Source organism: Labeo rohita, chromosome 16, assembly GCF_022985175.1.
Source record: "Labeo rohita strain BAU-BD-2019 chromosome 16, IGBB_LRoh.1.0, whole genome shotgun sequence".
Taxonomy (NCBI): domain Eukaryota; kingdom Metazoa; phylum Chordata; class Actinopteri; order Cypriniformes; family Cyprinidae; genus Labeo; species Labeo rohita.
In genome coordinates this window covers 27309927-27330317 of record NC_066884.1, presented here as the reverse complement: position 1 = coordinate 27330317, position 20391 = coordinate 27309927, and the positions used below count along the sequence as shown (strand labels likewise).

The window sequence follows — 20391 nt, the reverse complement described above, 5'->3', positions numbered from 1 at the left end:
AAAAAAAGGTTTGCTGTCTTAAAAGGTGAAGTCTGAAACCTTGAAGTACTTTAGTTATTGCCTTCCCTGGAAAGAGACAGACTGAAATGATATTTCACGGCTTGTCTTAACCTGACCTTTCCTTTCAGCCTTTCAGGAAGTCACCTCAGAAATCATATCAAAAACTATTGAGGTAGAAGTGAAATCCTCCTTTGAGCCTGAGTGCATCACGACTGCTATTCAGCAGAACCTATTGACTTCACTTTTCACATCGTTTGGCTCCCGCCATAGAACATTTATCAGTACGCGAAAAGTTTTCTTCGGGTTCAAATGGCTAAAACGCTCGGCAGATGAACTTCAGCTGTGCGCGATCTTTCTTCCCACCCTTCTGGCCCGGTGCCTGTGTAACCATGGAAACGTACTCATCGCATTGTGCGTCGCGAAGCCCCGAGCTAGTACCCTCTGAACTGCCATGCTTACATGGAATCCTTCTGTCTCCACAAAAGATGGCCCAAAACGCCATAATTATCGCCGCTTGTTCCTCCCAAAGCTGTTAATTCTGTTGAAATGTAGCGCATGTGTAGGCAAAGCGTTTATTTTAATCGCATTGCAATGATTACATGCAAGAAGATAATTTAAGGTTGTGCCTGAAGGGTAAACGAGGCAATTCAGCAGGCAGGCCTGTGGGGAAAGCGCTTTAGATCAGACTAGTTTGACACCCCACTGATTAAGTGGTATTGTAGAAGGGTAATTATCATGATCACCTGCACATATGATTGCAGGGGTAGAAATGTCCAGTCTGTCTTCACTAAGAACTACTTCCCTCTTTTTGGATGGAATATTTCAATAATCAAATTACTTTTCTCAAGCAACTAGTAAAGTAACACATTACTTTATCAAATAAGTAATGCAAGTTACTTTGTTTTCCTGTTTATTGACTGACACCTCTCTCCCCATGTTAAAGGGGTCATGACATGGATTTTTTATTATTATTATTTTAAAAAAATGATGTGTGTAAAGTATGTTCCTTGAGATTTACTTCAGGGCTGTCAGTCGACTAAAAGTTTTAATCCAATTAATTAATGATGTTTCGATTAATTAATTGCAAATTAATCACACATCAAATTTGTCTAAGAAATTACTCCCAAAAGATCATTTAAAGTCATTGTTGTGTAAAGCATTAAACAGATTACAAAAAGTAGCTTCAGCAAGAAATCATTTAATAAATTCTATTTTGAGTCAAATAAAATATATTTTATTACACAAACATTTAGGCTGCAATGGCCTAACGAAGATAAGAAAAAGAAGATAAGATAATTTGATAAACAGTATCAGTATTTTTTGTTCATACGATGCAAATCATGGTAACCAAACCAGCTTTGTTACCAACAGTCTTTAAAATACCTTCTTTCATGTTTCACATAAGAAGGGTTTGGAACGACATGAGGGTGAGTAAATGATGACAGAATTTAAATTCTTTTGGTGAATAATCCCTTTAATGGTTTTATTTTTATTCTTCTTAACTTTTTATTTATCTATTATAATTATTATTTTATTTTGTTTGTATTTTTTATGAAATGATACTTTAAATAAGAAACTAATTCTGCCAGCAGGTGGCGGTAAAGTAAATGGCTCTCTTTATGAATGGGCCTTTAAATCATTGGTTCTCGAGTTCGTTTAAACGCGGACTCATTTCTTTTGCACACAAACACACACACAAAACAACAAATAAATATGTGGGAAAAAAGCTAATTTTCAATCCTCATTCTGACCTGCTTTCTGAAACAACCTGTTCTCAAGGGTCCTTTAAGACTTGAGTCAGTAATCTGTCACTTTTATGATTGGCTAATATCATTGCATAGGAAACAGTATTAGTGCCCCAACTCCTCCCTAATGAGTGTTTTGACAACATAATCAAAATAAAACGGTCATTTCCGGACAAAGCATTATGAAATCATTTACTTACGGTTTGTGATGCAGCTGCAGTCAGGTCTAGTTCCGCTTTATCTTTCAACAAATGTTTCTTTGTGGACTCTCCATGACACTGCGCCTCATTTACATAACAAAACACTCCAAAACATTCCTCTGACAATACATAATAATAATAATAATAATAAACTATCCACAATCTGATATATGTACAAAAACGCAAATGAGCTGTTTAAAGCAAACATGTCAAAGCATTTACGGAAACGACAGCGCCCGGTTGATATCACCTTGCACCTCGGATCCAAACGAGCTTCATTAAATAAAAGTTTTGTTTATAATGAGGAGGTTTAAAACTATGAAACATGTGGGATGGTTTAATGGTACAAAGACCTCTGCCAGAGGATCAAGGCAAATTTGAGCCATTGTGTAAACAAGATGTGACTAAATTTGAACTTGCATTAATTTATCTCACTTGCACAAAAACAGATGCAGTATTTCTCAGCATGAATAAAAACAGTGAAATGCAAACTGGTAAAATAACACAAATAACCTTCACTTAATCCCCATTTTATTAACCAATGTCTTTGCTGCTGACCTTCATTGATTCAACCCAGATAGCACACATACATCTGCAAGATGTCTGTTAAAGATCACTTGATCTGGAAAGGATCTGCTGTGTACAAACATCTAACAGATGTCTGTAAGATGTCAGTTCTACATACATTCTAAATCATAAACATCTTAATGACATCTAATAGACGTCTATTTGACATCTGATAGGAAACGTCCTATTGGCGTATTGCAGATGAGCAAACACTCTAAAAAATACGTGTTCTAGATGTAAATGCAGACGTCAAATAGACGTCTCTGTGATGTGTGTGCGCTATCAGGGAACTCAACCATACTAATTACTAAAAGTCACTTTACATAAACTAACATTTGTGCTTCATTTTTTTTAAAGCTGAAATGTTCTACTGTACAAACGTGAATTTACTTTTCCTTCAGCCTGAGGCTTATTTATTTCACTTTTGGTGTGATAGGGCTTTTACATTTCCCAACAATATAACTTTTAATATTGAAAACAAACATGCAAGCCCTGGACAGATTTAAAAAGTAACACAGTATCTACACTGGACACGAGCGGCGTGATGCAACACGACACGCAGTGACAAAATACTATTGTGTTTTTACGACGTGTCATCAATCGGCCATATTGGCGGTACTGGACGCAAACAATGCCACTGAACTTAACGAAACTCACAGGTTTTATTAATTATTGCTGCTAAAATGGTCAATTATTGTCTTGTTTTGGGCTGTACTAATCGGTCTGTCCAGGAAAAACATTTGGAGTACTACAGACTGCCAAAAGTTATAACAAATCAAGGAGAAGAGTGTGAAAAACTGTCTGAGGGAACAAAAGGCGTTTGTGGTTGGCCAAACTTAGCCAGGATTTCCAGGCCAAGAATCCTGACAATATTTGTGTTTGTACTTATCATTTCCAGTCACGTAGATGAAATATTAGGCTAATATCTTAATTAATACTGCTTCTATCACCTGTTAACTTTAGTTTGTCAAAATATTGCACCCTTTCCTGCTTACGAAGTCTTTCTCTATACGATTTAGCAGCTTCCACACATTTTTTCTGTGGTTTAGACAACATAAGTTAGCAGAACAACATATTCAGTAGTACATTAACCGTGCAATCCATGCTGTTGTTTACATCCGAGTATTGCCAGTATGGCTGCGCATCTGGGTAACTGACCAAATCGTGATGTAAGTGCAAACCCTTAATAAAACCCATTATAATCAGTGATGCCGTCTGCACTGGATGCACACCTTACTTTTTTGCATGCCTTTTTGCTATAATATGCATAGTTTATTACTATCCCTGCTGAAAAAAACAAAACAAAAAACAGCTAAAACCAACCTAGGCTGGTTGACTGGTCTTAGCTGGTTTAAGATGGAAGTAGCTGGTTTTAACTGGTTGTTCCAGCTGGTTTCCCAGCATGACCAGCTAAGAAACTGGCCAAAACCCCTCTAAAACCAGCCTGCTGACCAGCAAAGACCAGCCAACCAGCTTAGGCTGGTTTTAGCTGTTTTTTTCAGCAGGGATAGTAAGTGAAAACCCGTATGTCAGGGGTGGTGAACGTCGGTCCTGGAGAGCCACAGCCCTGCATAGTTTTGCTTCAACCCTAATCAAACACACCTGAACAAGCTAATCAAGGTCTGAAGGGTTACTAGAAAAATACAGGCAGGTGAGTTTTTATTAGGGTTGGAGCTGAACTTTGCAGGGCTGCAGCTCTCCAGGTGTACGCCACCCCTGCTGTATGTGATGCTAGCACCCTAGCATATCAGCATGCTAACAACAACTCAAAAAATACTGTGGATAAATAAGTAAAGTAGATAAAAACAGCATATGAAACATATACTTAAATAACAGCATTTCCATGGCCTGGGGTGTTGTCTGTATGTAAATGTGCCATCCCATCCGCCCCTTTAATTTATGCTCTGCTACGTTTGCTATGTTCTCATTCCCTCAGTCTTTCTGTAGCGCATCTGAGCATGTTTATGTCTTGTCGTGACTGCACAATTTGACCGTATAGTTAATCCTCTCACAGCTGGGAAATGCGCCAGAGTCTTCATTATATCCTCCAGCTACCTATATCAGGAATGACTGCAGAAATGTGTAGGCCTTCGCTGAAGTCATACCTGGGAGATGCAGCTGTCAGAACCAACTAAATCTTACCACTCAGTTTCAGCCAAAGAATAATTCAACCAAAAATGAAAATTCTTACATTCTTTGCTCACTGTCTTTTCAAGAATTTTTATTTAATAGTATTTAATTATTTATGGCAGAATATCCCAGGATGGTCTTTAATGTTTAGTACGCGGTTCCTGCGTCACACACATGCGCCGTGACACTCTCGTGAATGCTTGAATAAGGTCATTATTTTTTCGTAGCTTCATAACATTATGGTTAAACCACAGATGTCACATGGACCGTTTTAGCGATGTCCTTACTACCTTTCTGGGCCTTGAACGTGTCAGTTGCATTGCTGTCTATGAGTCAGAAAGCTCTTGGATTTCATCTAAAATATCTTAATTTGTGTTACAAAGATGAACAAAGGTCTTATGGGTTTGGACCAACAAGAGAGTGAGTAATTAATGACAATTGTTATTTTTGAATGAAATATATCCCTTTTACTGGAGCTTGGCACTCCCTTTCCCATTCACTTTTCACTGTGTGGAACTGAACAGAAACATTCTGCAAAACATCTTTTGTGCTCTAATTGAATAAAGAGAATCATACGAAAGGATTATTTAATGCAAAATGCCATAAATGGTGTTCCCACAAAATGTTTGTTTATTTCCTGTAAAGCTTGATATGTACAGCACAGTTTGTTGAGCTGTTTTGCTCAGTTTTGTTCTGCACACACAGTGAAGTTCTGTCACAGCTGGGTCTGACAGAATCACTACCCATCTCAGGGCTTCACATCCTCTTTTTGTCTCTCTCTCAATCTCACTACAAACTTTCTGACCTCTAAAACCTTTATTTTGAAATTTAGTGCTCTTCTCAGGGTCTGTTGTCCTCTCACCCACCCACACGCCTACACAGACGAATCTGCCCACTCTTGTTTCTCACCACACATGCGTGCGTGCACACACACTGCTAGATTCTCTGCCTACAGAAGTGCGGAAAACACACACACTCGCACACATACCACCTTCGCCTCTTTTTCTCACTCAGAGGTGACACGCTGGTGGGCTCTAGCCGTATCCTACCATACCCTCGTTTTTCATCCTTGTCTCATCCCTCTCTTTTCGCCCACCCGTCCTCCCACACACCTTCTCTCTCGTTCTAGCATTCTCTCTCTGTCTCGCTTTGGCTGTTTCTCCGTGTCTCTTGAGTGACAGTCAGAGAGGACTGTAGAGGCCAATTACTCTTCTGCTGTTTTGGTGAGTGTGTTATATAAAATAAGAGTACCTTCTGCTGTCTGCAAGAGGCAGACATCTCTACTTCTGTGCGTGAGTCTGGATTCACGTCCTGCTATTTGAATAAACTTTTCATATCATTCTGCATAACTATAATAATTATGTGCATTGGTTTAAAATTCAAAGGTGTTACATGTTTTGAGATAAAATAATTCTTCTTTTCCTTCTAGAGTTTTTTTTTTAAAGTTGCAAGCCGCCCACATTTTTGGTCATTTTTACAAAACTTTCATTGCCCCCAGAATATTTTGTTATATGAATATCTGGACATGCAATATGTCAAAAGAGCCTCCACTTTTAAACAAAACAAACCTAGCTTCACGCATTCTTTTTTTTATCAACACTTGAATGCATGTAAGTTTCATTAAAAATTTAGAACAAAATGCTGACAAAATGCAAATTTAACTAATGTGCAAAATTGGAATATTGCATAAAGCATTTGCGATTAAGCACCATTTCAATGAAGTCATCACTTCCTGATAAACTGGCACTAAATTTTACTAAGAAATGTAGGAGAAGCCATTGAATACAATAATATTCATATATAATAAATAACTTGCGCCTCAGAGCGAGCAGACAAAACAATAAATGTGGCCATTGCTTTCAGGATAGTCATGTAAGTCAGTTCTGGAGGCAATTACACAGAAATACTTTAACGACAGACTTAGCTCAGGCATTTCAGAATGACCATAACAACATTGCCGTGCAACAAGTTCAGTTCGTTGGTTAGTCAGGTTATGCTGTCCCATCGCACAAAGTCACATGAATTTTTTGATGCACATGGAGGAATTTATTTAGCAAATGTGTTTCCATCTCCCATTATTCGCATTAACCCTTTTTTAGCACAAGTCAAAAACCACCTCAAGCAGGCGTAAAACCTTTTTATTTTATTTGGTGTTTTCATCACTCGTTTCTGATGGAATACTTCAAATGCACATAAAAAAGGGTAATGCAAACAGCTATAGATGGAGTAGATCGCTTTAATTAACTCCCAAAAGCTGGCGCATTCCTATACCACTTCCTGGCTCAACATTTCATTTGGTAACGTTGGGCAGTTTTACATTTAAATGCTGTTTAATGTTTGATGATTACATTATTTTACATATGCATCTGCTTACATATGCAATTGATTGTTTCTGCTTCTTCCCTGTTGAAAAAACCAGCATCCGCTGGAGCACCACTCTCTCATAAACGCGTGTATGATGGTTGGCAGAATCTAGCGATTACAGTTTAGAAAGTTTTAAATATTTATATTTTTCTTACGCAAATGCGTTGATTTGCTTCCAAAGGCATTTGTTAACCCTCTGGAGCCATATGGAGTACTTTTTATGATGGATGGATGCACTTTATTGGATCTCAACACCCATTCATTGCCATTATAAAGCTTGGAAGAGCCTTTTTTATATATAACTCCTACTGTATTTGTCTGAAAGAAGAAAATCATATACACATAGGATAGCTTGAGGGTGAGTAAATCATGGGGCAATTTTCATTTTGGGGTGAACTATGCTTTTGAAACATGACTGCCTGTAGTCAACAAACCCTATTTGGCGTTCATAGACTTGGGTCACCTGATAAAAATGGAAATAGAATAGATATTGTGATTCTTAAACACCAAAAGAATTACACCAAAGTACACCAACGCCTGTGTTGTTTCAGGCTGTGTAGCATCTGCAACTCTTGAAAACCTTGACAAATTTTCGTATTAAATGTGGTACTTTTTAATTTGACTGATGTCTGTAATTAGAGTAAATAGGCTCTGTAATGTAAATAAAGTAATTAGATCTTGTAAATGGCTCTGTCGCTAGGTTCCTGCTGGATTGGTTGCTAGTGGCAGCAGCTGGCTGGATAAACCTGCAATCCTTCACTGTGTGAGAAACTCAGACAGGGTACACAACCGTAAAAACACTGGCTTCAACCTGATCAAACACAAGAGTCCCTCTCTGGACGCTGATGCTTTTATGAAGCCAGGGATACCTCAGGGCTGTGTGCGGTTTTCTAGAAATGTTCTTGTCAGACTATTTTTGTGTTACATTGTGTTGTGTCTGTTTGTATGTGTATGCTGTGAGTTAGATCAAAAAATGAATCATGTATGTGCTGTGGAAAACTGATAAGATTGTGTTGTGTTGTAAAACTGCTTTCTGTATCAACACATATAAGGCTATCTTTGTGTATGAATTAAATCTGTGGTTCTCTTACAAGTGTTGTGTAATAGTCTCTATAGACTCCCTCCATCTGAGCCGCTCTGGTTAAATTTCATTTTCAAAGAAAATGTCTCAGAAAAATTCCTATATGTAAAGTTGTATATGTTTGTGCCAATCATTTTATGCTGACTGCCTCACAAATGAGGGTCAGTTCAATGCTGGATTTTTGCCAAGCTTGATTGTGAAAGAGGGATCAATACGCTTCATGCGTGAACGTCAGCTCCAGACAAAGTAACTTGAGTAACACAGCACTCTGTAGTCTAAAGCTACCATTATCTGTGCTGGTTTTCACTGATGCTGCCTTCACGTGCTACCAGAATGATCGTGAATAGGTATGAATGTGGTAGTTAAAAATTGCATGTGAAAGCAATGTGAAAGTTTGTGCTAGCACATGAATGCACCATGAGACCAGCTATGTTGTTATTTTTATTGAGCTGTGCTCCCCGTCTGTGTAATTCAAAATGCACATTTATTATGCACAGTACAATCAGAAGACTGACTATTAAACCGAGTACATTTTCTGAAAGTTTCTGACATTTTCAGTGCGTGAGATTGTCCTGTTTTTTGTTACCAGTATGCTGAAGCATGAGCTCTTGAAGATCCGCCCTCTTCTGAAAAAGGGGTGGGGAGCACCAGCTAATTTGCATTTAGAGACAAACACATAAACTGTGCATTTTGGCTTATACCCTAAAGGTGGCAATTTAATCTGTTGGGTATTTTGAGTTGAAGCTTTACATACACACTGAGATCAGAGATTTATTTTACATCTTGTGAAAAGGGGCATAATAGGTCACCTTTAATAGATTTAACTTATTTTAATCTTTGGGCACTTTTAGTTAGTGTAAATAAAAAGTGTAACTAAAATAATTATACTTAAAATAACTCCTTCTACAGTTGTTTGTAATATACTGGATAAGGTTAAGGATAAAAAAAATACAGTGCCTTATGAAAGTATTCATACCCCTTCATTTCACGTTATGTTGCAGCCTTATGTTAAACTACTTTAAATGACTTTTTTCTCACATCAATTTACACTCCATACACCATAATGACAAAGCACAAAACAGACAGTGACAACTGTCCAAATTTATTAAAAATAAAACACTGAAATAAGTACATTGCATAGTATTCATACCCTTAACTCAGTACTTAGTTGAAGCACCTTTACAGTCTCAAGTCTTTTTGGGTATGATGCAACACACTTTGCACATCTGAATTTGACAATTATCTGCTATTCTTCTCTTCATTTCTTTACCTCTCAAACTCTGTCAGCTTGGATGGGTCTGGCAGACATTTTCAAGTTTCTACAGAAATGTTTGATTGCATTCAAGCCCAGGATGTGGCTGGGCCACTCAAGGACATTCACAGAGTTGTCTATAAGCCACTCTTGCTGTGTGTTTAGGGTCATTGTCCTGTTGGAAGGTGAATCTTCTGCCCAGTCTGAGGTTCTGAATGCTCTCGACTGGGTTTTCATTAAGGCTCAATATTTTGGTGCATTGAGCTTTTCTTCTACTCTGACGAGTACCTCGGTCCCTGTTGCTGAAAAACAACCCCACAGCATGAGGCTGATACCACCACACTTTACTTTAGGATGCTACTGTGCAGGTGATGAGCAGTGCTTGAATTCCTTCAAACATGAGGCTTGGAACTGAGGTTCATCAGACCAGAAAATATTGTTTTTCACAGTCTGAGGGTCCTTTAGGTGCTTTTTTGCAAATTCCAAGTGGGTTTTCATGTGTCTTCACTAAGGAGAAGATTGAGTTTGGCCACAACCAATGTCTTGTACCTTGTGACTGTGTTAAACGTGTTGTTACGTGGATGAAAATATGCATGGAAGTGATATGCAGATGAGGTTATGCATAGTAAAACTAGGCGCTGTAAGCTCCATATATGGTGATTTAGTGGAGGAGACAGGGTAGACATGCACGTGCGCACAATCTTCCTCTGGCCAGGATTTATGCGCAGGTTCTGGCATGCGCATTGGTTTTATAAATCTGAAAACTTTTGCATGTACGCAAAATCTAACTTTTGTGCGTACATACACTTTTAGGATGAAATCTATGGAGAGTTTTATAAATGAGACCCCAGATCAGTGGATTGTTGCAGTGATGTTTGTCCTTCTGTAAGTTTATTGCATCTGTATATATGATCATGGAGCTCAACTAGAGTAACCATCAGCTTCTTGGTCACCAGTATAACCAAGCCCCTTCTTCATCAATTGCTCAGTTTGGCCAAGAGGCCAGCTCTAGGAAGAGTCCTAGTTGTTCCAAGCGTCTTCCATTATGGATAATGGAGGCTACATGCTTCTGTGAACCTTCAGTGCAGCAGAGTTTTTTTCTGAACTCTTCTCCAAATCTGGGCCTTGACACAAGCCTGTTTCTGAGCTCTACAGGCAGTTCTTTTGACTTCAGGGCTTGGTTTTTGCTGTGATATGCATTTTCAGCTGTTAGACCTTTTCTGAGAAATGTGTGCCTTTCCAAATCATACTCATTCAAATGAATTTGCCACAGTTTAACTTCAGTCAAAGTTTAGTAACATCTACAAGCGATCTGAGTGCTCTTGAGCTAAATTTCAAGGGTTCCAGAAAAGGGTATGAATACTTATGCAATGGAATCATTTTAGTTTATTTCTAATAAATTTGCAAAGTTGTTACAAACCTGTTTAGTGCTTTGGTGTATGGAGTGTAGACTGGTGTGGAAAAAAAGTAATTTAAAGCAGCTTAACATAAGGCTGCAACATAAAACATGAAAAAAAAGAGAAGGGCCCTGCATTGAGAACTATTGAATTATTTAATTAAATATTTCACTAACATTGTAGATTAAATACATGTATGTGTCCCTATGATGTACTGGTGTCACGCTATTGAAATTGCAAAAAAAAAAGTCCAAATTTATTCAAAAACATTTCAGTCACATACTGTATTTTGTATATTTGTATTCATTCCTGCTAATCACTGCTAAACAGTTTTTCACTGATATTCTTGTGTATTAACACATTCAAGGTTGTGTGTGTGTGTTGGCTCTCGTATCGTGTTCTTGGGGCCGGGGGGAGCAGTAAGCAGATGGCACTGGCAGTCTGTGATGGCACTCACAGAGAGAGAAAAAAGAAAAGACACATAGACATTTCTCACAGCGACCCACAGAAGTGAATTAACGGTGGAAAAAAATCAAGGCTTCATATTTAATAAGTGACTTTAAGTGCAAATGCACTTTAAAAATTAGCTTTATTCAGACAACGGATATTGACCATGAGTTTAGGACTCAAGCATTTGCATTACGTGTGCGTATGACACAGGAACAGCAAGAAATGTCTTTTTCCTATTCAAACAGACACTGAAAGCTCTATATATCTCCTTGAGTTAAGTCCACTAAAAAAGTGTTGGCCTCCTTTCAACAGACACAATATTCTGCCAGCCGACAGTGCTTTTGGCAGCCAAAGTCGCACCTTGCAAACAGAAGGATGTGAGGAGACAAGGGATAGCTGGATGAGGAATGAAAAAAGGAAGGATGAGATCATTTCAAGCAGAGGGCGGAGAGAGACAACACCTGGTTGTGGTGCCCCGCATTTGTGTCACGACTTCTTTTTTTCGCCGTGTGCGTGCATATGATGTCATATTCCAGGCAGAAGGTGGCATCCCCTGCCTGATCACCTCGACAACATCAAACACCCCCTCCGTACCTCTGACATCATCCCAGAGATATCAAGATAATAAGGTGCGTTTGCGTATATGTGAAGCGTGTGTGAAGGAGAGAGAGAAAAGGGAGGGAAAAGAGGTGTGTGTTGTGGAAGGGGGGGACGGCTAAGGCATATATAGACACCTCATCCTTACTATTAACATACTCATCCAGCTCACGCAAACACACGCTGACATACAAACACCACTCACTCGCTTTAAATCGAATTCCTGCACACGGAGGAAGGAAGAGAGAGCGGAGAGGGAAAGACAGGGATGCTCTTAGCAGGTGCCAAAAACTGAGTCGAGAGAAAGAGAGAGAGACAGAGGGATGGAGGACTAAAGCATTCAGTCAGGTTTTTAAAAGCTCCTCGAACTATTATTGGTGAGTAAAACAACTGGAAAACTTTATCTTCTTATTTTCATGTGAAAATTATGGTGCCATGTTAAACAGTGTAGTTTGAGACTTTAAAAACTTAGTTTAACTATATTTGTTAACTAAGACTGCAAATATAAAATACTTGTGCCATTTTTGCATGAACTTTACTCATTTTGAATTTTTCTGCACAGCGTAAGGGTGAATTCCATGAAACCTGACAAAAACGTGTTTGAAATAAAAAATAAGAATAGTGAATAACAAATAGAAAGAAATAGAATATTTTTTATAATCATTAATGAACATTTTCATGACATTATTTTCATGACAATTTAGAACTGCTTAGAACTCGTTACTGTAAGAAAGAAATAAAGCATACAAATAAACGTAAAAACTAAATCGTTATTATTCCTGTAATGTGCTAACAAATATTAATGCTTTACATGTTGAGGTATTTATTTTTTATAGTAGTTTTATATTTTATATAATGCTGTCTTTATAGTGATTTAAATAGAAAAACATTGTCATTTTTTGTGTAATACAGTAAAAAAAAATGCATTAAAAATCTAAATCAATCAAGGGAAAAATTTGGACAGAATTTAAGGAGAAAATATATTGTCACATGAAAATAATGTCAGATTCCAAATAAATATAATTATCCTAAAATGGATTTATTTTCTACATTCTACATTTTATTTTGGTGTGCAGTGTGACCTGGTTTTATTATTTTATTTTATTTTATTTTATTTTATTTTATTTTATTTTATTTTATTTTATTTTATTTTATTTTATTTTATTTTATTTTATTTTTGTTTGCGGTGTGACCTTTATTTTATTTTAACTTAATTTAATTTTGTCTGTGAGATTAACCTATTTAAAAATATATTTACATGAAAATAATGTCAAATTCCAAATAAATATAATGATCCTTTGTTTTCTAAATATCCTTTTTTTTAATTTATTTTTATTTATTTATTTATTTATTTATTTATTTTTGGTGTGCAATGTGACCTCATTTTATTTTATTTTATTTGATAAAAAATGCATTAAACTAATTTAATGATAATCATTTTTGTAATAGAAATGACCTAAATTATAATTTTAAAAAAAGTAAAAAGTCTGGACAGAACTTAAGGGGAAAATGTATTTACATAAAATAATGTTAAATTCCAAATAAATATAATGATCCTAATGATCTTTTATTTTCTATATATATATATATATATATATATATATATATATTTGGTGTGCAGTGTGACCTCATTTTATTTTATTTTATTTTATTCTGTGAGATTAACCTATTTAAAATGTATTTACATAAAAAACAATGTAAAATTCCAAATAAATACAATGCTCCAGATGAATGAAACAGATTTATTTTCTATATGTAAATATCTTATTTTTATTTTGGTATCCAGTATGACCTGTTTTTATTTCATTATCTATTTTATTTTATTTATTGATTTTTTTTTAATCTATTTATTTACCCATTTACTGTTACACTTTTATAGTGTAGTCCAAAACGCCTTTGTTTCTTTTCCAAAATGATTTTGTTCTAATCTGAAAAGTATCTATGTAGCTGTATTTATTTAAAGCATTTTTTTTTTACATAATTTACATAACCTAACCTCTTTTTGTGTTTTATGTGTGTCTTTGTATGTACTGTGTATTGTTTTTTGCATATTTTTTCTGTTTTTTTTTCCGTGCTTCTCTCTGCTTTATCTGTGTTTAAGTGCGTTCATCTAAATCTGTTCATCTAAATCTATCCATACCGACTCGCATTAGCAGTGTGTTTGGAGCCATTATCAGTTGCACCATGCTGTGCTCCTCTGTATTTGTGGTGCTTCTTGTCCTTCTGGCCAATCCAGTGCCAGGCCACACCCGAACCCTGCACACCCCTGACAAAGCCATGCAGGTGGGTTTTCTACAAATATATTCTTAAGTAGTAAACAGAACATGACCTGTCATTACAAAAGATTTCCCGTCTCCACCACGCAGGTCATCGAGCAGTTCCTTGAGCGCTACAATGACCTTTTGACCCTTGACGATCTTGAGAACCTCACGAGCGACCAGTCGGAAGAGCCCATGCAGACCTTCAGCTCTGGGCTAAAGGTGGCAGAATATCCTAAGTGGATTGACATACCTGTGCAGAGCGAGAACGCCTGGCTCCGCCTCTTAAAGGGGGCGTTGGCCAATCAGAAGCGAGCTCCACCGGACCGCTTGCGGAGGGGTTGGAACCGAGGCTGTTTTGGCCTAAAACTGGACCGGATCGGCTCAATGAGCGGACTGGGCTGCTAATAATGAACTGAGAGGTGGACAAAGATGAGATGAGATGACTGTTGTGCCGCTTAGCTTTAGGTAGAGGTCATTACCAAACTCTGGTTTGGTCTGGGGCCCCGTGAAAAGAGTGGACAAGGTGAACTAGGTGGACAAATTCATTATATTGTGTATTTCAATATACTTATTTTTACATTGGATTTGAAGTGACATGTTGTTTAACAGTATTTGTATATTTATTTCTTAATGAAGGTAGCAAGAATTAAAAGTGTTTACTGGTTCTTTGAGATGTAGATGAGATAGAATAATTTTGATAATCTTATAGTATCTTACTAGTAAGTATGGATCTTAAAGTAATGTCTCAGTCTCAAAAAATGCATGGTTTATAAAACATAAACATATACTGCTCACCTTTCTGTACCTTTTGCATGAATAAAATTTCTCCCACGTCTGTTTCTTTTTGTTTTCTGCATGTGTCTTAATTGCGTTTCCTGACCCGACACTGTTAAGTGTTTTTATTATGCTTTTCTAAGCCAGGTTATCCTTCATGCGTTCTCCCACACACTGCAAATCAACAAGTTCAAGGGCTGCAAATATGCAAATGGAAGAATATGACAGGATTCTTAATCAGCTCCTATTGAACAAAGACATATAGGCTGGCACACATCCACATTATGTGATGAGGAGTGGGCAGTCAAGGGTTTAGTGGTGGATAATTGAGGTGTACGTGCAACATATTTCGTTTTTAAGGAAGAACAGTATATGATGTACTGTTAACAATTATTCTAAGTGAATTTAAACAGCATCTGTTGAAATTTTCCTGTTCTAAAGCTGAGAAGGAGCTGGTAGTCTTACATCCACAACCACTGAATCATTTGGGAAATGCATGAAAATTTTTTTCTTTTTTTATTTACCACCAAATCAGCCTGTGACGATGTTCATGTAGGCGTTAGGATTATAGCTTGTATAAATAAATCCTTTCTATGTTTAGGCACAAAATGGGAACTTGAACTACATATTTTATAGAATCCATATTTTCTCTTTGAGAACTGATGAGTGTTTAATGTTAAAATAATCTGGTAAATTAGTATGTTATGATCTCTATTATGGTAGAAAAATAATGACGAATGTCTTTGAAACAAAAAAGCATGCTGAACTGCGCTAATTAAAAATATTAATGTCTCTGATGAAGCCCATAGCAACAACCCAAAACCCTCTGTCACTGACAGATATTTTCAGAGAGAAAATTACAAATTTTGGCAAATAGATGTATGATGAACAGTTGCATATGCATCACCAACATTTTATCACACATGCTTTGTGGTCTTTCATATATATACCAGTTTATCCTACTATAGTTTTCTTCTCAGCTGTTTTGCATACAATGGTGGCCAAAATTATTGGAACACTAGTATTTTCAGCAGCTAAAAATGGTTTTAAGTCAGTTATTTCTATCTTTTGCTGTAGTGTGTCAATATGAAATATCAGTTTACATTTCCAAACATTCAGCCATTAATTGTAATAATCCAGTGAGATTTTTGGGTTACACTTTATTTAAAGGTGTCCTTGTTACAGTGTAACTGAGCACTGAGTATTATTCATTAACTACATGTACTTACTATATGGTTAGAGTTAGGATTAGGGTTTGTCTTAGGGTTACTTGCATGTAATTATGCATAATTAATTGATATTATATTATAATAGTAAGTGCATGTAACGTGTAACAAGGACACTTTTAAAGAAGTGTTACAGATTTTTGTTTGCACAACTAGTCTGACAACAGCCAGTGCTCCACACAGAGATCTGATCTCATCATCATTCAGATTGGGATGACATTAAGAAACAGAACAAACTGAGACTAATCCAGAAAAACTGTGGCAACGTCTCCAAGATGCTTCAAGAGATCTACCTGCAAAGCTACCTGAAAAACTATGCGCAAGTGCACCTAGGGCAAAAGCTGCTTTGAACGCAAAGGATGGTCACAGCAAATGTTGATTTAATTTAGTTAATAGAAGTTAACTGATAAAGAAAATCTATTTTTGACAGCATCCTTGTTTTACAGCATTTTTACACAAGTGCCTAAAACTGTTAACAGTACTGTAGTTTTGCAGGTAGGTTTCTTGAAGCATCTTGGAAATGTTGCCACAGTTCTTCTGGATTTAGTCTGTATCAGTTTGTTCTGTGTCTTCATGTCATTCCAGACAGACTGGATGATGGTGAGATCAGATGTCTGTGTGGAGCACTGGCTCTGTCAAACTCTTTGTGCAAACAAAAATCTCACTAGATTATTACAATTAATGGCAAAATGAATGTTTTGAAATGTAAACCGATATTTCCTACTGACACACTACAGCAAAATATAGAAACTGTCACGCTATGGTGGATAAACACAAAAAGAAGATGCAGATTAATGTAAACAGTCTTTAATTAATCCACACAAGGGCAAACACAAGACAGACAGGCAGGAATCACACATATGGACGTAGTAGACCAGACAACAAACCGTAAACTGAACACAACTTAAATAGGGTATCTAATGAGAGACAGACAGGTGAGGATGATTAACTGATAATTGACTAATGAACTAATGAGAACAGGAACAGAACCAAATATGGGCAAACAGGAACTAAACACAACAAACAGTCCTTGGGTCTGACAGTTCACCACCCTTCCGGAATACATGACCTCGCGCCACAGGAACAACAAAGGGAGGGACGGAGGGGGACTTAGAAGCCAGGAGGGAGCAGGAAGAGCCAGGCAGCACCCAGGGCACAGCCATGATGGCGACCCACGGTGAAGCCGATGGAGGCAGGATCCATAGTGGAGGAAGGGCTGCCGACTCCAGGGGGCCGACCGACGATGATGAGCCAGGGCGATGGGGAGGATCCGGAGGACCAAGGCGGACCAGATGTTAAGTACCCTAATGCTCAGTACTAGGACCATTGCTTTTCACCATGCTACCCTTGAGAGATATCATTAGGAAGCATGGCGATTGTTTTCACTGTTACAGTGATGATACTCAGCTCTGTATTTTTCACAAAATTCACTCTCAGAAAATGGAATTCATAAATACAAAAAAACTGATACAAAAAAATTGGGTGACTAAAAATTTCATTAGTAAAATGGCTCAGCTCCACAGTACTCCACAGTAGTTCACTTCCAGAACAAAAATTTACAGATAATTTACTCACCCTCTTGTCATCAAAGATGTCCATGTCTTTCTTTCTTCAGTTTTCTTGAGGAAAACATTGTAGGAATTATCTCCATATAGTGGATTTCTATCGTGCCCCCAAACAAACTGATAGTTTATATACTTTTAAACCTCAAACGCTTGTCTTGTCTAGGTCTGCGTGAACTCTTTTTTCTGGTTCAAGACAGTTAGGGTATGTCGAAAAACTTCCATCTCGTTTTCTTCCCTAACTTTAAAATCGTCTGACATCGCTGCAGAAGTACCGACCCAGTGTTTACAAAGTGAAAGTGATCAAATGCCCTTTACAAAAAACAGATAAAACAGTGATGTTGGATGATTTTGAAGTTGAAGAAGACAACGAGACGGGAGTTTTTCGACATACCCTAACTGCACTGACCCCGGATTACACAGACTGCACATGCGCATCGCAGAGACGAGACAAGATGAGCATTTGAGGTTAAAAAGTATATAAATTGTCAATTTGTTTCGAAAATGCCTGATTGTTTTGCTAGATAAGACCCTTCTTCCTCAACTGGGATCATTTAGAGCCATTTGAAGCTGCATTTTGGAAGCTCAAACTTGGGGGCACCATTGAAGTCCACTATATGGAGAACATTTTTGAAATTTTTGCCTCAAGAAACATAATTTCTTTATGACTGAAGAAAGAGAGACTTAAACGTCTTGATGACAAAGAGATGAGTACATTATTTGTACATTTTCATTCTGGAAGTGAACTAATCCTTTAAGTGAGCTCATATTAAGTGAGCTTATATTAATTCAAAGCAATTGCAATATCAAAATTCTGCACATCAAAATGAACTGCAGGCGGTAGATCATTTTCAGCACCTAAACTTTGGAACTTCCTAGCATCGTTTGGGAAGCAGACACACTCTGTCAGTTTAAATCTAGACAAAAAAAACTATCTATTTAAATTGGCATACACATAATATATTATCATTTATTTTAAAACATTAGTTAAATGATTGTTAGGCTGCATAAATTTGGTCAGCTGGAACTTGGAACACTTCCCATAACACCCAATGTACTACATCATAAGAAGAATGGCATCTATGCAAATATACTAGTCTATTCTATACTAGAATGCTGCAGCACATCTTGTCTTCAACAAGCCCACTTCTCTGTTTATCTCTGCACTGGCTACCAGTTGCAGCTCACATCAAGTTCAAGTCATTAATGCTTGCTTACAGATCTACCACAGGCTCAGCACCCGGCTGATACAAGCACTTGCTTACACAAATCCACATGCCCTCTAAAAGCCTACGATCGGTAAGCGAGCAATAGCTTGTAGTGCCACAGAGGCACAAAATCATTTTCAAGAACTTTGTCATTCACAGATCCTTGCTGGTGGAATGATCTTCCCACCTTCATCCAGAATACAGATTCCCTGACTATATTCAAAAGACAGAACCCTTCTCCCTCCCTATTGAAGCTAATGCATTGTCTGAAATTTTTTAATTATAAGCATTTCTTCTTTATTTGCCTCGACAAAACTCTTGCTGTATTCCTCATTTATAAGTTGCTTTGGATAAAAGTGTTTGCAAAATGAATGTAAATGTTAACATAACTTGTTTGTTCACAGTTCAAATTTAATTTAGAGCCCCATGAAATCTATTTTATTTTCCCCTAAATTCTGTTTTCCATTTATTTAGTCTGTTTTATGACTCAATACAAATTTATTATCAAAATAATAATCCTATTTTAACAACTTAATCCATCTTTAAAAATCAGTTTACAACAAAACAAATGTTTAAGATGCTGCACAACAGAACTGTATGTTTGATATTAAAACATGGATGAACATTTCTTTGGTTGTATGATATTCCATACAACTAATATATTATTATTACTTTGATCAGTATCGTAGTAATATATGTCTATTAAAATATCTTCTGAATTAAAGCAAACATTTATTTTGGTGGTTTGTGAATGATTTTAGCACGCAACATGTTTTACTGTTTAAAATCATGGGTGACTTTGTTTTGCTCACAATAAAAAAAAAAAAAGATATCTATATTGTATACATCTATACAATAATTGTCAGGCATTCACCACAGTCACCTACTCCAGTCGTGTCACCTGAAGCAAGCCACACCTGCTCTCACTCACCTGAGTTCTAATCATTATCACCTGGTTCCGATTAGCTCCACCCTTTATAAGCCTCACACCACCGTTGCTTCATTGTTTGGTCTACCGTTCACACTCGCATGATAGCTCCAGACCTCTCCTCGCTCCTTTGGATCCATAGACCGGCTGCTCACCTGGATAACCCGAACTATTCACCCAACGAACTCTCTTCATCCACTTCCATTGACAAAGACATTCAGATAAGCTTGCTCATTCCTCCATTTGACTATTCTCTTCCTTTGCTCCAACTGTTCAATAAACCCTGTTTGTTTGCATTCTACTACAGTCTCTGTTCTGCCCGCTACGTTATCGTGACAATAATTGCATATATATGACTTTGTGTTTGTGGAGGAAATCACACTGAGAGCAGGTGAATGGTCACTCAAGGTTTCTTTTTACTGGACTCTGGTACATCGACGTTGCTCAGAAGTCAACAGCAAGTCAGTGACGGAAATCGATACATTTACACCAGGTGATCATGACCACATACTCAAAATAAAGCATACATTGATTAATAAAAAAATTCAAAGTTTATCTTTAGACTTTTGAAAAGAGGAAATTGCTCCTCTCTTTAATCTCTCAGTTCCTACTGAAACACAATTTTTGTCTATGTCAACTGACATGCAAA

The 20391-nt window shown here is 37.1% G+C and overlaps 1 protein-coding gene across 5 annotated transcripts; it reads left to right on the top strand.

Moving 5' to 3' along the window:
* The first annotated feature begins 11663 nt into the window (after window positions 1-11663).
* On the top strand, window positions 11664-14885 carry nppcl (natriuretic peptide C-like). Of its 5 annotated transcripts, none has more exons than XM_051130432.1 (3): window positions 11664-11815; window positions 13940-14066; window positions 14150-14885. In XM_051130432.1, the coding sequence occupies exons 2-3, from the start codon at window positions 13968-13970 to the stop codon at window positions 14447-14449; spliced, it is 399 nt and encodes a 132-aa protein (XP_050986389.1). In that variant the 5' UTR covers window positions 11664-11815; window positions 13940-13967; the 3' UTR covers window positions 14450-14885. The 5 variants fall into 5 exon arrangements, with proteins under 5 accessions (XP_050986389.1, XP_050986388.1, XP_050986387.1 ...); XM_051130431.1 differs by having other exon boundaries at window positions 11668-11815; window positions 13937-14066; XM_051130430.1 differs by lacking the exon at window positions 11664-11815 and adding an exon at window positions 11849-12160.
* The last annotated feature ends 5506 nt before the right edge of the window (window positions 14886-20391 follow it).